This window comes from Athalia rosae, chromosome 4 (assembly GCF_917208135.1).
Source record: "Athalia rosae chromosome 4, iyAthRosa1.1, whole genome shotgun sequence".
NCBI classification, from domain to species: Eukaryota; Metazoa; Arthropoda; class Insecta; order Hymenoptera; family Athaliidae; genus Athalia; species Athalia rosae.
In genome coordinates this window covers 11,942,974-11,956,410 of record NC_064029.1, presented here as the reverse complement: position 1 = coordinate 11,956,410, position 13,437 = coordinate 11,942,974, and the positions used below count along the sequence as shown (strand labels likewise).

The 13,437-nt window shown below is 52.8% G+C and overlaps 1 protein-coding gene across 1 annotated transcript; it reads right to left on the bottom strand.

Moving 5' to 3' along the window:
• Positions 1–2,701: 2,701 nt before the first annotated feature.
• LOC125500590 (uncharacterized protein F54H12.2-like) lies at positions 2,702–3,790 on the bottom strand. The gene has a single exon (XM_048653772.1). The coding sequence runs from the start codon at positions 3,788–3,790 to the stop codon at positions 2,702–2,704; it is 1,089 nt and encodes a 362-aa protein (XP_048509729.1).
• Positions 3,791–13,437: the final 9,647 nt, after the last annotated feature.

Genomic DNA, 13,437 nt, shown 5'->3' with positions numbered 1-13,437 from the left:
GACGTCCATCCTCCAGGAGTCTCACCCTGATGCAAAAACTCTTGACTTCTCTGCTAGACTGGCAAGTGCGGAGATCAATCCAATCTTTTCTCTCCGAACTCATTTAAGCTTATTCTACCAGTTATCCAATAAAAGTATTTCAAGTCGTTAAAAATCACTTTTTTCAATTTCCTAACATTCACCACACTCTTCAAGTGCCACAAGCACCTCGAACGGGAGGGACCTTTTCGACGTCTCTACTGTTAGGACGTAACATTCGGTGGCAGCGGTGGCTTCCGTTTCGAAGTGTGTGAATAAGTGGAAAATTCAAATAAGTGCATCAATGACAGTGATTACAATGACCATCAAAATCTTATCCTCTTGCTACAACGCCAAAAGACGAATCATCTAAATCTCATTCCTTTGCTACAACGCCAAGAGACAAATCATCAAGATCTCATCCCCTTGCTACAACAACAAGAGATGAATCATCAAAATCTCATCCTCTTGCTACAACGCCAAGAGACGAATCATCAAAATCTCATCCTCTTGCTACAACGCCAAGCGACGAATCATCAAAATCTCACCCTCTTGCTACAGTAGTATGGGCAAGATATAGTGGGTCATAACAAATGACGTCACTGGCGCCGCCAGACGGTCCCCCCTGCCCCCCTGCCCCCTCAGGCCCCGGCGGTCATTGTCGCGCGTGCTTCCCCCTCCCCTCGGTCGGACGGATCGTCTGAAGCCAAGATGGCGGCCCTTTCCGAAACCTAAGATGGCGCGCGTTTTTCGAAATCAAGATGGCGGCCTCTTCCAAAACACAAGATGGCGCCTAATTTTCGAATTCAAGATGGCGGCCCTTTCCGGAACCCAAGACGGCGCGCGTTTTTTCGAAATCTGATTTGGTTACTAGTTTTGAAATTCTCAATACAAGATGGCGCCGATGTCCGAATCGCATCACGGCTACTCAGCTACCGGCATCCTGGCGGTGACGTACCTATTTGAAAAACATTTTTGCATCTTACCGACTATAGCCGAAGATCTCCGAGCCCCGCACCGCGGCCACGTGCTGTCAACGCAACGTTGCTCTGAAATATGAGTATTCACGGGTGCACGAAAGTGTAAACTCTGCAAATATTTTCAAAACATAACGACTAGAGATTTTTTATTCTTAGAACTAAGGTGATACAAAGCGTTCTTAACTGTAGATAATACAAAATAGACCATTTTTCTTTCTTAGCTTCAACTACGAGGCTCATCTCTTTTCAACACATTTTTGAATATTTCGCATACAGGGTGCGCAGGAGTTGTTGGGATTTTTATATCTTCTGACGAGACATTTGCAAAACGAGTCGGCGATTAGATCATTGTTCATGTAATCTTCCGAAAATAACGATAAAAACTGATCGAGAGTGTAACCGTCGTGCATATAATACAAAAACATAACACAAAACTGACCACACACGTCTGAAAAGGCGCTCTGAAGCTGGTGCGCGTTTCGCCGGTATCGAGGACAGTTTTTCTGTAGGCGGCTGAGAATGGTGTTTGACGAGAGGCGGAAGTTCGTAGCTGTCAAAGTACACCCTGTGTCCTGAAGCATCGGTGTAGAAGGCGACCCAGTGGGTACCTGGCTGCGTGTGTGGTCATCGGTATTGGCAACGCTCCCGGCTGGGTGGGCCCACCCGTAGAGGAATCTCATCAGCGTGGTGAACACCCAGAGTTCTAGTCGCTATCGGTTGTATCAGCGCCAGTATCTCTCGGCTGTTCATCTGTGATATCCAATCGGTTCAATCTCTGTACGATACGGGCCTCTCGACCGGCTCGTTTCCAGAGCACGAACTGCTTCAGTTGATCCGCACGGTTCATAGCGCACGCCAATTTTTCGTGACGTTTGTGACAAGCGTTAAACGTGCAATACACATTTGACGGCGGCAACTTCCTGAATGCCGGGGCCTCGTCATCGTTCTCGAGGTTTATAGGTTCTCGCCCTATAATCCGCTGCAACGCCTCCTTCTTCACCGCACCGCGCACATAGATCAAACCCGCCACACGAGCCACACTTTGCAATTTTTCCTTCAGCTGTCTCTCCGAAATTTTCCCGTCGAGCTATTCGATACCGTGCACCTTACGCGTCGTGTAATTATTCGAACAGCGTGTTCCTACGGAGAGTTGATGGAATCCGCAAGGCGACAATACCAGCCAGTGCCCCACATGTCCTTCGTTTACAGACAGCACGGCTGCCTCTTTCACGATAAACTTGTCGGAACTATCGTAGAGCCCTTGAACGTCGATTACGTACTCCATATTGTCACTCGTTGAAGTCTGAACGCGATATACCCGGTAAGCAGGCGAGCGCCCGGAGTCTTCGCACCGTCTTGCGTGGGAGATGCAGCGTCAGCATATCGCTTATCTCAATCCTGTCCGTCTCGCAAACGTGCATTTGTTTTGTCGTCTCCTTCGCCGGTGTCGTACTCTCAGCCAACGAAATCCACGATAACTTGACGACTCGAATCAATTTCCAAAATATTGTCGAATTCTGCGTACACGACGCAGTTTATCGTCTTCTCGAGCGCCTCTTCAAAACGTACCTCTATTCGAACGCTGCCGTGTCTGACCAAATTCCAATGCGTGTTGCTGTTCGCCGATAAATCGGGTGTGAGATCGAACGCGGTCAGACAATAACCGTAGGGGTAGTCCGCCCGGCTGATTCCGTTTCCCTCGTTTAGAAAATGAATGCCAGTTCCGGAAAACAACGTTTGGTACGCGTCCACGTATAATCTTGATTTCGTAAGGTCCGGTTTGCAGGGGGTTTCGAGGGTATTTGCTGGCCGTCGACGTACAGAGACAGAAAGTTGGTTTTAAAATGTTGAAAATTGAACGGGTTGCGCGTTCGGTCGCCGTTGAAGGCCTTGTTATCGACGAATCCGATGATTATTCTCTTCGGCAGCTGGCCGAGAAACACGTTGTCCAACGTTCCTCCGTGCATCCCGCCGTGAATCGTCATTGCCTTGACCTCGACCCTGGTGAGCGGATACTTAGCCGTCCCTTTCGCCAGAGCTCTGGCGTGCGCCAACAACACGCCGGGGTTTATCGTGACTCGTCGAACGAGCAGAGTAGCCTTTAGAATGTGCATCGTTTGAGCGTTGGTGGTTTCCATGATGCAGAAGGCGTCCCGCGATCTCACCAGACGCAATCGCAACTCCACGCCGTTTAGAAGGAATTTCTCCTGATTGAACACGTCGCAATGAAAGTGTCCCAATAAATCAACGCTGGAGCCGTTTTTGAATAATCGTTCGCGCTCTGCGAAACCCTTATTACCGGCACCAAGTTCGTCCATTCTGCCGGCGGTATCCCCGTACCACAGCGTGGTCGTCAGATGCGAATTTTTGGCCGTATTGTTGTAATTTAACAGAGTCTCCATGTATGCTCTGTACGCGTACGCGTTGTTGGCCGGAAAGACGAGTTTTTGATTGAAGAAGACGTCCACTTGAGTGAACAACGAGTGCAACAGGTTGTTCACAGGAGCTACGATCGCCGCCGCTGTCGGGGTCTTACCGTCCGAGCTCACCAGCTGCACCCCATCCAAAGGCGGCATACTGACTCGCAGACTGAGCATCGTGTGCGACAGGTCGAGGTACTCGTCGCTCAGCCCCGGAACCATGAATTCGATCAGTGAGTCGTCGGTGAGAGACGACACCGGCTTGTAATGCACCCACTGCCCACCCTCTATCGTCGTCTGCGTAGGCGGTAGAGTGAACAAGTCGAGCTCCGATTTCAAACACTCGCACGAATGAGCGTGTAGGTAGGCCATCTCGGATTATCGCGTACCGAATATGTCAGCCACAGTTCGTTTCTTGCAGCACCCGTTATTCTTCTTCTTCTTTCTCTTCGTTTTGGTCGTTTTCGCTGTTCTGGCTCTTTTTCTCGAGGCTACGTCTTTTCTGCCAGCTGCTTTTCGTTTTCCGGCCAAACGGGTCCGACGGTCCGTCAAAAACTGGCCGTTCGGTACACCGCGACCCACCTTATATCCGTTTCCCGTCATCAGAGTTTGGAGTTTTTCCTCAGCTTTGCGTCGTAGATTGCGACCCGACTCGGCGACTCGTTGTTTCACCGACTCCTTAAACGGCGCGTCCCGACCCACGTCCGAAATTATATTTGCTCCTGTTCATAGCGCCTCCTTACCGATCGCTCGCGCCCCGCTTCTGAGTAGGGGGAGAACGCTTCGGAACAGCCCCCCTAGGAAGCTTCCGATACCGTGACCTCGCTAATACGGGGACCCCGCGTAAACGCGAGCTATCCCCCCGCCGACTTGGTTCTCGTAATGCTGCACGTAGTGACTCATGGCCACCGTATTAGTGTATTCTCCTGAAGTGCAGCGTTACCGTCAACGTCCCGTGGGTGAATGGCCACGGCCTTCCCAGCTGATCCCTTATATCGATATCGATCGTGCGAAAGTTGAAGTTCAGTAAGGGCAGATAATGCGGTGGGGTCAACGTTTTGGTCTCCGAACTCCCGTGGCGAAGATCTTTGCTGTTGGTCTGCACTATGCGTGACAGAGGAGCGTAGACGTCTCCTACGATTCGCGGTTCCGTGATGTCGCAGTAGACGAACATTTGCGCAGGCATACCAGCCGCTACGTTGTAAGGGTGATCCGCCTCCAAAGTCTTGACGATGTTTCGCGATACTTTGGTGAAACCGAGCTGTTGATACAGACCGGGGGAAAACGACAAGTAGTGGCCGGTGGTTCACCCGCAGATGCGAGTAACGGCGATGCGATCCTTCGCGATACCGGCGTAACCGAATTCGAAATGTTTTGCCAGAAGCGAGACGCCGCTCAGAGCTCGCACGATCTGTTCGATGCCGGTGTAAACGCCCGGCTGTATGCGTAGCACGTGGGCGGTGACGCGATTGTCCTTGGACTTTGGTATATCGTCGAAGAGATCCGCCGGCTTCGGTGAGATGTGCTGATGCAATTTTACGGTGTTGGACCCAGCGGTCACCGTTTGAAGAGTCGTTGGATATCGAACCTCCACAAGAGCAACCTCCCATTCGCCGGTTAGCTCTATCTGTCGCGGAAATTGCGTGGTGTATTTCGTCGTGGTGTTGTCTCCAAAGTATCGCATCGAGCTGTTACTCGGTAGCGTCAGATAAAACTGATCCTTGTTCATGCTCGGTGTTTCGACAGGCTCTTCGCCGGGATCCAGCTATCAAATTTCGAGAGATACCCATGCCAACTGACAAACAGTTTCTTACTGGCCCCTTTACCACGCGTCCGTATTATTTTATCCACCACGAAATAATCATCCTTTTTGACGCGCTGCAGCTCCGCGTCGTAGAACAGACCGTCGATCGTCACGCCGGCTAAATCCTGCAGCGCGTAAACTACGGGGCTGCGTTCGTAGACTCGTGCGATTTCGAACACTTCGTCCGTCCAATTGGCCTCGTAGCCCTTCCGAAATACTCCCTTGGCCCTGCTGATGCGCACTCGATCGCCCGCGCGAAATCGCGCGTGGCGCGACGACTCCTGCGCTTTATCGCCTCGTGTTTTTTCCATGTTAGCGCAAGCTGTCGCGGCGTTTCCCAGCGTCACCTCGGAGGGGGTCATTTTTATGGTCGAGTGTACGGTGCGGTTGTAGGCCTCGACCAGCTGTGGCAAAACGTCCACGTATCGTCGGGTGTTCGCGTGCGTGAAATATCGCCACATTCGTTCCTTCAGGGTGCGGTTGAAACGCTCCGCCACGCTTACTTTCACGTCGGGGTTTCGGGTGACGCGATGCCGCACGTTACGGCCGGCGAGCATCTTTTGGAATTGGGCGCCTACGAACTCCTTTCCCTTGTCGGTCTGCAGATGCATCGGTCGTCGCTCGGTCGATTCCAGCAAATCCTCGAAAACCCTCGCAACCGTACCCGCGGTCTTGTCCTTCAACGCTCGCACCCACGCGAACTTGCTCAACACATCTATGACAACGAGAAGGTAGTTGTACCCGTCGTTGTACTGTTTCAGCGATCTTAGGTCGGCGAGATCGGCCTCCCACAGATCGTCGACGTTTTGTACGCTGTAGTGGGCTCGCGGAAATCTCCTTCGTATCGTTTTGTGCAGCGTGTACGCGTCCTGGGAGGCTAACCAATCGTCGACGGCTGCCAAAGATATTTTCTTTCCTCTAACGGCTCGCTTCAATCCGCGTGCACCCCCGTATCCCGCGGGGTTGGACGGGTCGTAGTACAGCTTCTCCAGAAACTTCATCGTAAGCGCAAGGTGCACCAGCGACCTTTCCCCGTTTGAGCGGGTCTTGCCTTTTTTCGCGGAGTACGAAAGACCTCGTCGTCGTCGCCGTCGTCGAAGTCGTTGTCGTCGTCGTCGTCGTCGTGGTCGTCTAAATCACCGTAGTCGCCTTCGGTCGGTCCGCAGCTATTACCACCACCACCACCCCTCTCAGCGATGCTCTTGCTCCGATGCGCTCTCAAAGTCGCAGCGTTGTTCGCAGGCCGTCGATACGGTTCTTCCGGTGAAACGTGCGTTCTCAAATATATCGGATTTCCGATGAACTCTTGCGGCGTGTTAACAGCTTTGAGGAGTCGGGCGAAATGATGGCGCCCCGTCGCTTGCACCGATTTCCTTTCTCGCACAACGTCGTTTATCAAGTCGATTATATTCGTGCCCCGTAGCTGATTACCGTCGACAACCACTGTCCCGTGACCGTCCCACTCGCTCGCCCCTTTGGCCGTCAGATAGTTCAACAGCAGCTCGGCTTTGCGTCTAAACTTCAGCGGTACGCTAATCAAGATGTCGTGCATAGGTACGGTTCTGCAGCCCGCCGGAGCGTTTTTGCTACCGCTTTTATCGACTTCGTCCACGCCCCCCGCAGACACGTCGCGTATACTGAGTTGTAGCGGTTTTCTCGTTTCTCCGGCGAAATACAGATATCGATTCAACACCAGACTGTACAATCGCCATTTCTCGCGATCAGATTTTCCCTTCAATGCAAGAATATCGTCCATCTCGCGGTCTAATCTGCTCACGGTGTTCGCGGTATTTGGTTTTTGCGTTTGTGCTTCTGTTTCCGTCTCTTTCGCTTCATCTTCCCCGTTACGTTGTCGTTGCAACCGCTCCACCGTTTCCTGGGGAACGAGTACCATTTTTTTCGCATGCTCCATGTCTGCCTCGCGTTACGATTCTATCCTCCGCCCCCGAACAGAGTGGACACCAACCCGCCTACGATAGGCGCCAGTAATAGCGGTAAGGAGCCCCCGTGTTGGACCAGCAATTTTTTCTTACTTCTTCAACTGCCGCGGTTACTGGCCAGTCGACGTAAGATTCTACGATGTCTCCCCAGCCGTGATTTCTGACGATCGCTGAGTTTGACGTTACCCTTCAGAGTGTTGAGGGCGCACTCGTGGATATTTCTCACGAGATTGTCGTCGGCAGCGCGCAGTAGCGCCAAGCGTTGAGGACCGCTCAATTTGCAAAGGGCGTGTAACACCGCGGTGTTGGATGAACCGAACCGCCCTGGTCGACCTGTTCGCGGTGACATTACAGGTGAAATACTGGAGCACCCCGCGGCCCGTCTCGCTTTATATCCTCCCGCGGTAGGTAAACGTAGCGGTGTTCGTCCGTGGGAAATATATCTGTGCAAAATCTGCAGTTTTCGGGCGTCGATTGCTTTAGATCGAGCAGTAAATATCCGTGGGGCCGATTCGTGGCGTCGTTGTAGGCTTCCTGTACGAAGCGCGGATCCTCGGGGTAAACTTGGCGCGCGAGGTGTTGTATTTGCGCCCGGTCGCGGGGGTTCTTAAAGAATATTATATAGTTCGCGTTCAGCAAGATATCCCGCTGACCGCGACCTTGATGAAAGAGATTCTGCGTGATGAGAAACACGCTGAGATTCTTGTGGTGACACCCCTTGGTGAAGAGATCGACGACGGCCCCGTTGGACGATTCGCGCATCAAATCGTCGAGAATCAGCAACTTTGGAAGTTTCGCGTCGTCGGAGTCGTAGTCACCCTGCTGAGGTAATCCCTTGCGATACTCGATAACCGGCGAACGATCGGACGTCGCCGTTCTGCCGTACAGCGGTTGCCATTCTGCGTAATACCAGATGATTCGCGCGAACTTTGCGTCGCACATATCACCGATGTGTCGCAGAAATGTTTTGACGAAATTAGATTTCCCGCAGCCGGATGGTCCGGCGACGATGGCGGAAAAAGGATGCTTCCAACGCGTGTCCATGGCAAGTACTCCGAACTCCGATCCATCTGCAAGTTATTATATACAGTTATCGACCGTTTCGTTGAAAAATAATTACCGCGGCGGGGGAGCCATCCGCGTTATCGAGCTGATCGAACGCGTGGCCGCTATTTCGGGGCGCCAGCCTGGACGGATCAGCTTGCAAGCGTCATACGGCTTATCAGCTGATTCCGTACGAGGGGGGCCCGCGAAAAAGCTAACGGCGGCGGTCCACACGGCGTGTCTCATCAGCTTGTTTACACAACGGCTAGCCGCCCCGCCGGTATTGCATACTGACCTGGTAATGTGATCGGTTACCGCGTCGTACTGGCGCACGGCTTCTTCGAAGATGCACATGTGTGTGTGTGTGTGTGTGTGTGTGTGTGTGTGTGTGTGTGTGTGTGTGTGTGTGTGTGTGTGTGTGTGTGTGTGTGTGCGTGCGTGTTTCGCACGTGCCGTGCGAGGATATACATTGAGAGTGAGAGCAACGTCGAGGCGAATTGCTTATCTGCTTCGTTATCGTTAACGGACTCAAATACTTTGCACGCCGTGTACAATCGTTCATGTCGCCTTGTAACCGAAGGGTAGCGTGTCGTAGCTGTTTAGACAAAGTCGACGCTTCGATTGAACCGGGCGACACGTTTTGGAGATCGTGCGCGTTACCACGTGATGCAGGTTGGTGCGCTGGATAGCGCGTCGCTCCACCGTGATAGGATCGTGGGCGTCGGTCACCATGCTTCGGACGGATTGAAAATTTATCTTTAGACCTGTCTGATAGTTCAAAGTAACGCCTTTGACCTTGCACACCTCGACCTCATCCCGATCGCCCGGGCGTTTCACTACAAAGGCGTAAAATTTCGGACCCCCCGAGACGAACGATCGTATATAGCTACCGGGGCCGTAAGCCGTTAATTCGTCCGTCAAGTCGCCCAGAAAATTCCCTGTCGGCGGTTTGTATTCGTCACGGGTGTTCTCGCTCTCCACGTAAATGACAGAGTCGGTGTCGAAATACGATACCCTACGCTGCAATTTTTCCAAATAGCTGTAGAGCTTCAAACGCGCTTGGGCCGTGGTGTAGGCGGCTAAGACGACGTTGGTGATGGGCGACGGTATCGCGCTTTCCCCCGTACGTCCCTATCGCGCGTAAAGGATCCGCTCGTTTACGGGCAAAATATCGTGAACCTCGACGTCCGGATCGGTGAGAAGCTCCAAGAGCCTTTGCCGCTCGTTGCTCACCTCTGTACGCGGTAAATTATCGCGCTGCCCGAATTTACCCCAGAACGAATTCAGACAAAGTTTCGCCACCGAACGCAGCCCGGCGTTTTTAGCTATCTTGGACCCGTCCAGGCGGATCTCCTCGACGCGCTCGTATTCCTCTACGTAGCGTTGGCGAGATGTCTCGTCATCGCATTCCGCCGGCCAGCCGCTGGCCTCCTGCTTCAACTTCAGAAACGTGTCTATGTATCCGGCGAACAAACCGCCTTGCTTCGTCGCGGGATCGTACGAAGTGATATCGTATTGCCATATTTCGTTGACATCGACAATTCTGTACCCTAGGGTGATCGCTTTTTTCAATTCGTCCGACACCCATGTACCGCTCAACCAGCGGTCGGCTTCGTTCGCATGCGGGCAATCGTCGGGTGTCGAATTCTCGCAACACGTGCGACACAACGGAAACATCAATTTGCCGTGCATGCGGACCGGCAGCAACGGGTGGTAGAGATTTCGCGGCGAAAGCACGACGCATTTCACGAGGCCCTCTACCGCGTCTAGATTCGCGTTGTTGGGCCCTGTCAACGTCTTACAGGAATCCCCCACGTGCACCTTGGGATGTCTAACGGGGTACCGCCCGTTTTTGCATACCCACGGATACAGGGAGCAAACATCCACATAGCGAATTCGCTCCCCCTCGGCAACCTCGTAGAACCGTTTCGTGTTGTTCTTTCGACCGCCGAAAAACGCATCGCGAGGATTTTAACACTTTTCGTTTCTCGCGACGATCAACGGGTGTTGCTCCACGTACGCTCGCAGTTCCGCGTCGTTCTTCAGCATCTCGGCGAAAACGCACTCCCACATCTCCGTCACGACGTAACCGAGCGCACGCATTCTGACGGTCTTCGCGCGGGTTTCCTCGAAGCGCTTATTCATGCAATCTTTAGCCACCAGTTCTTCGTCGCAATTCGCTGTGAAACAATTTCGGCATCCGTGCCAGTAACACCCCTGAAATTTGAGCACGTGTCTGGTACCATCCTCGGTCACGTAGTAACCGTCCACAGGGCGACCCGTTTCCGGGATACGATACTCCCTGCAGCGACCCGCGTGCATTATCTCTATACCGATTTCGCGTTCTTTGCAGACGAGCCACTCGACCGCCTTGGTGGACTGATTGTCGGTCATCCGATACCCGCGAGACGGTATAATCCCGATGGTATTGTCTTGCAGGAAATTCTGCCGAAATAGCACTGAACACGCAGACGCGATGGTGGTGCTTTGCGAGAACGGACAGACACCCACCTGCGTGAGAAAAATATCTCTGAACGCCGAACAGGCTCTTCGAAAAATGTCAACGTCGCTTCGGCAATAATCGATCAACTCCTTGTCGAACTCGAATACATAGTTACTTTCCACAGCCTCGTTGTACCACGCGTGAAATGCTGTTCGTTCCGCGGTCCCTATGCTGTCCGGCGAATAATATTCGGCCGATGGTAGCGGGCCAACGTAGCCGCGATTCGCCGGCGTATTGAATAAATAGGGAAAAAGTCCCTTGCGTGTTTCTACGGGGAGCCCGAAGGCTTTGGGCAGCGCCGCGAGAGCCATAGGCATGTAAGCAAGCGAGTCTAAAAATCGGGTGTGCCCCGTTTCCATGAGTACGATTTTGGTTCCGTTCAGAATTACATGGGGTGGATCCCTGTTATGTTTCACCAGGTAGCGTCGAACAAATTGCGCGTCGAATCTCCGCGCGTTGTGCGCCAGACATAAAATTTTGCGGAATCTGTGTACGGGCCGCGTTGCGAATTCCACAAACTGTTTGACGGGATCGATGTCGAATACGAATTCGCGTACGGGGCCGCAGATGGAACACGGTGTGCGGATGTCGGGTTCGCGTATACAACCGGTGCAAGCCTGTTGAACCACGCATAGGTTGGGAACGTGTAAATTCGATTTACGATCCCTCTCGTCCAGCGTGTCACACTGCTGCGTCTCAAAAGCGTAGAATACGAAGAGATGTTCCGCGTTGCCCGTAGCTGCCGCGAGTCGCCTGATGTAACACTCGTGGTTTACCGGACGCCGGCAACCACAGGTTTGGCACTGGATTTCTCCGCAACGGTGAACGCTTCTAGATAAATCTACGAACCGATCGCATCGGTCGCGAATCCGCAGAGTAGCGCATATCGTTCGGCGCGAATTAAACGATCCGAGAAGTCGATGTTTTCGCAGACACTCCTCCCCCCGAGAACCACCGCCCGCAATCGGTGCAGCGAATCTTCGCGGTCGTGATTTCGCACGCGGGTGTGCTGGCGCAACTCGAGCATTCCGATGTACACCGGTGATCGCCGAGGCGCCGATGAGCGATATTGCAAAAACCGCGTATTCGCGGCGGCCGCCGTGAGATTGAGTATAGCCTTGTAGTGCCTGCCTAACGGGTAATACATTATATTCAGACGACCGGTCACGTGCCCGCCTAGTCGGATTATTTCGCGCGTGCCGTCGTATATCGGCTCCTCACCGCGTCCGAAGGTATTAAAATCGTATACCACGATGGCCAGGCCCTCGGTAGCGAGGTGGGCTTGAAACTTTACCATCTTCGGTATACCGCAACCGTCTTCCGGAATTTCGACACCCGCTAACCCGCATAACCGCAGCGCTAGATCTTTCTGCGCTCGCGACGTAGCGTATCGTACGACGGACCACCCTGGTTCGTTTTCGTTGAGATTGGGCGAGTCTTTCCGCCGATGAGCCCGCGATACGATCAACGCCTGCGGCAAACATATGTTATCTCTGCGTACGGCGACGAGAGACCGTTTGCTGGCATCCTCGTTGGTCAGCGCGTTGTGAGATTTGCCTCTCCCGATCGGTACGGTAACGTGATTGAAAGTCACCCTAAACTCCTGATCGATGCAAAATACGGTCGCGCTCTGCGATAACTGGAATATCAGTGTCCAGAGATCCTCGTACGTACAGTCTTTGGCGGGGCGAAAGGACAGTCCGACGGAACCGTTCACGAAAGACGGGGCGTCGAATCCGAAGCTCACGTAATCCGTGTCGTGCATAACGCGACTCATAGCGTACGCGTGTATATCTCTGATGGCCTTCGCCAACCAGTCGATAGGATCGCGCGTGTCGGGGGGTGTTAAAATCCGCAGTGTAATTTGACGACCGTTCAATCGAAAACGATTATAATATTTCGCGCGTTCTTCGCGTATCGTGAATCTAGCACCCGGTGGTCGTACGCCGTCGTTGCTCTCCTCTCTCTCTATATCGGCTAGATTCGCTTGTCTTGTACGACCTTGGCCGTGCTGAGTGCATGACGTGTTTGCCGTTACTACAGTGACATCCCCGTCGCAGCGTAACGAAGGCTGCGTTTGAGATGTACCGGCGCACCCGTTTATGCCATGCCGTTTGAACCATCGTCCTGCGAAAGGCGATGATAGAAGGTTAGCCCCATTGTAGATTCGAGAATACACCCACACACACACACACGCACACGCTCGAACGTGTGCCGTCGGTGATTATTGTTCTCTCTGAGCGGTGAGCATGTGAACGTTTCGGCGCCGGGTGTCCGGTGACAATTGTTGCAGCCGCTTGTATATAACGCGCTGCATATCCCGGTCCCTGTTATCGCTCACATCTGACTCTATGCGGCAAAACATAGTGCATACAGCGTGTACACCTTTCGTCTCTCTCTTTTTCTCTTTCTCTCTCTCGCCAACTTGTTACAGATATACCCGTATACGCCGGCAAAATACTCACCATCCGATTGCTGTTCTTCTTCTTCTTCTTCTTCTTCTTCTTCTTCTTCTTCGTCTTCTTCGTCTTCTTCTTCTTCTTGTTGTTCTTGTTCTTCTTCTTCTTCTTCTGATCTTTCGCCCTCCGCCTCCTCCTCCTCATCCGTCCATATCTCGCGATAGCCGGGTTCGCGCGGATCGATCGGTCTTCGATCCAGATCCCAAACGTCAAGGCGCCGAGGTCCAATCGGTAAATCATCTATGGTTACGGGCACGAGTGTGATAATT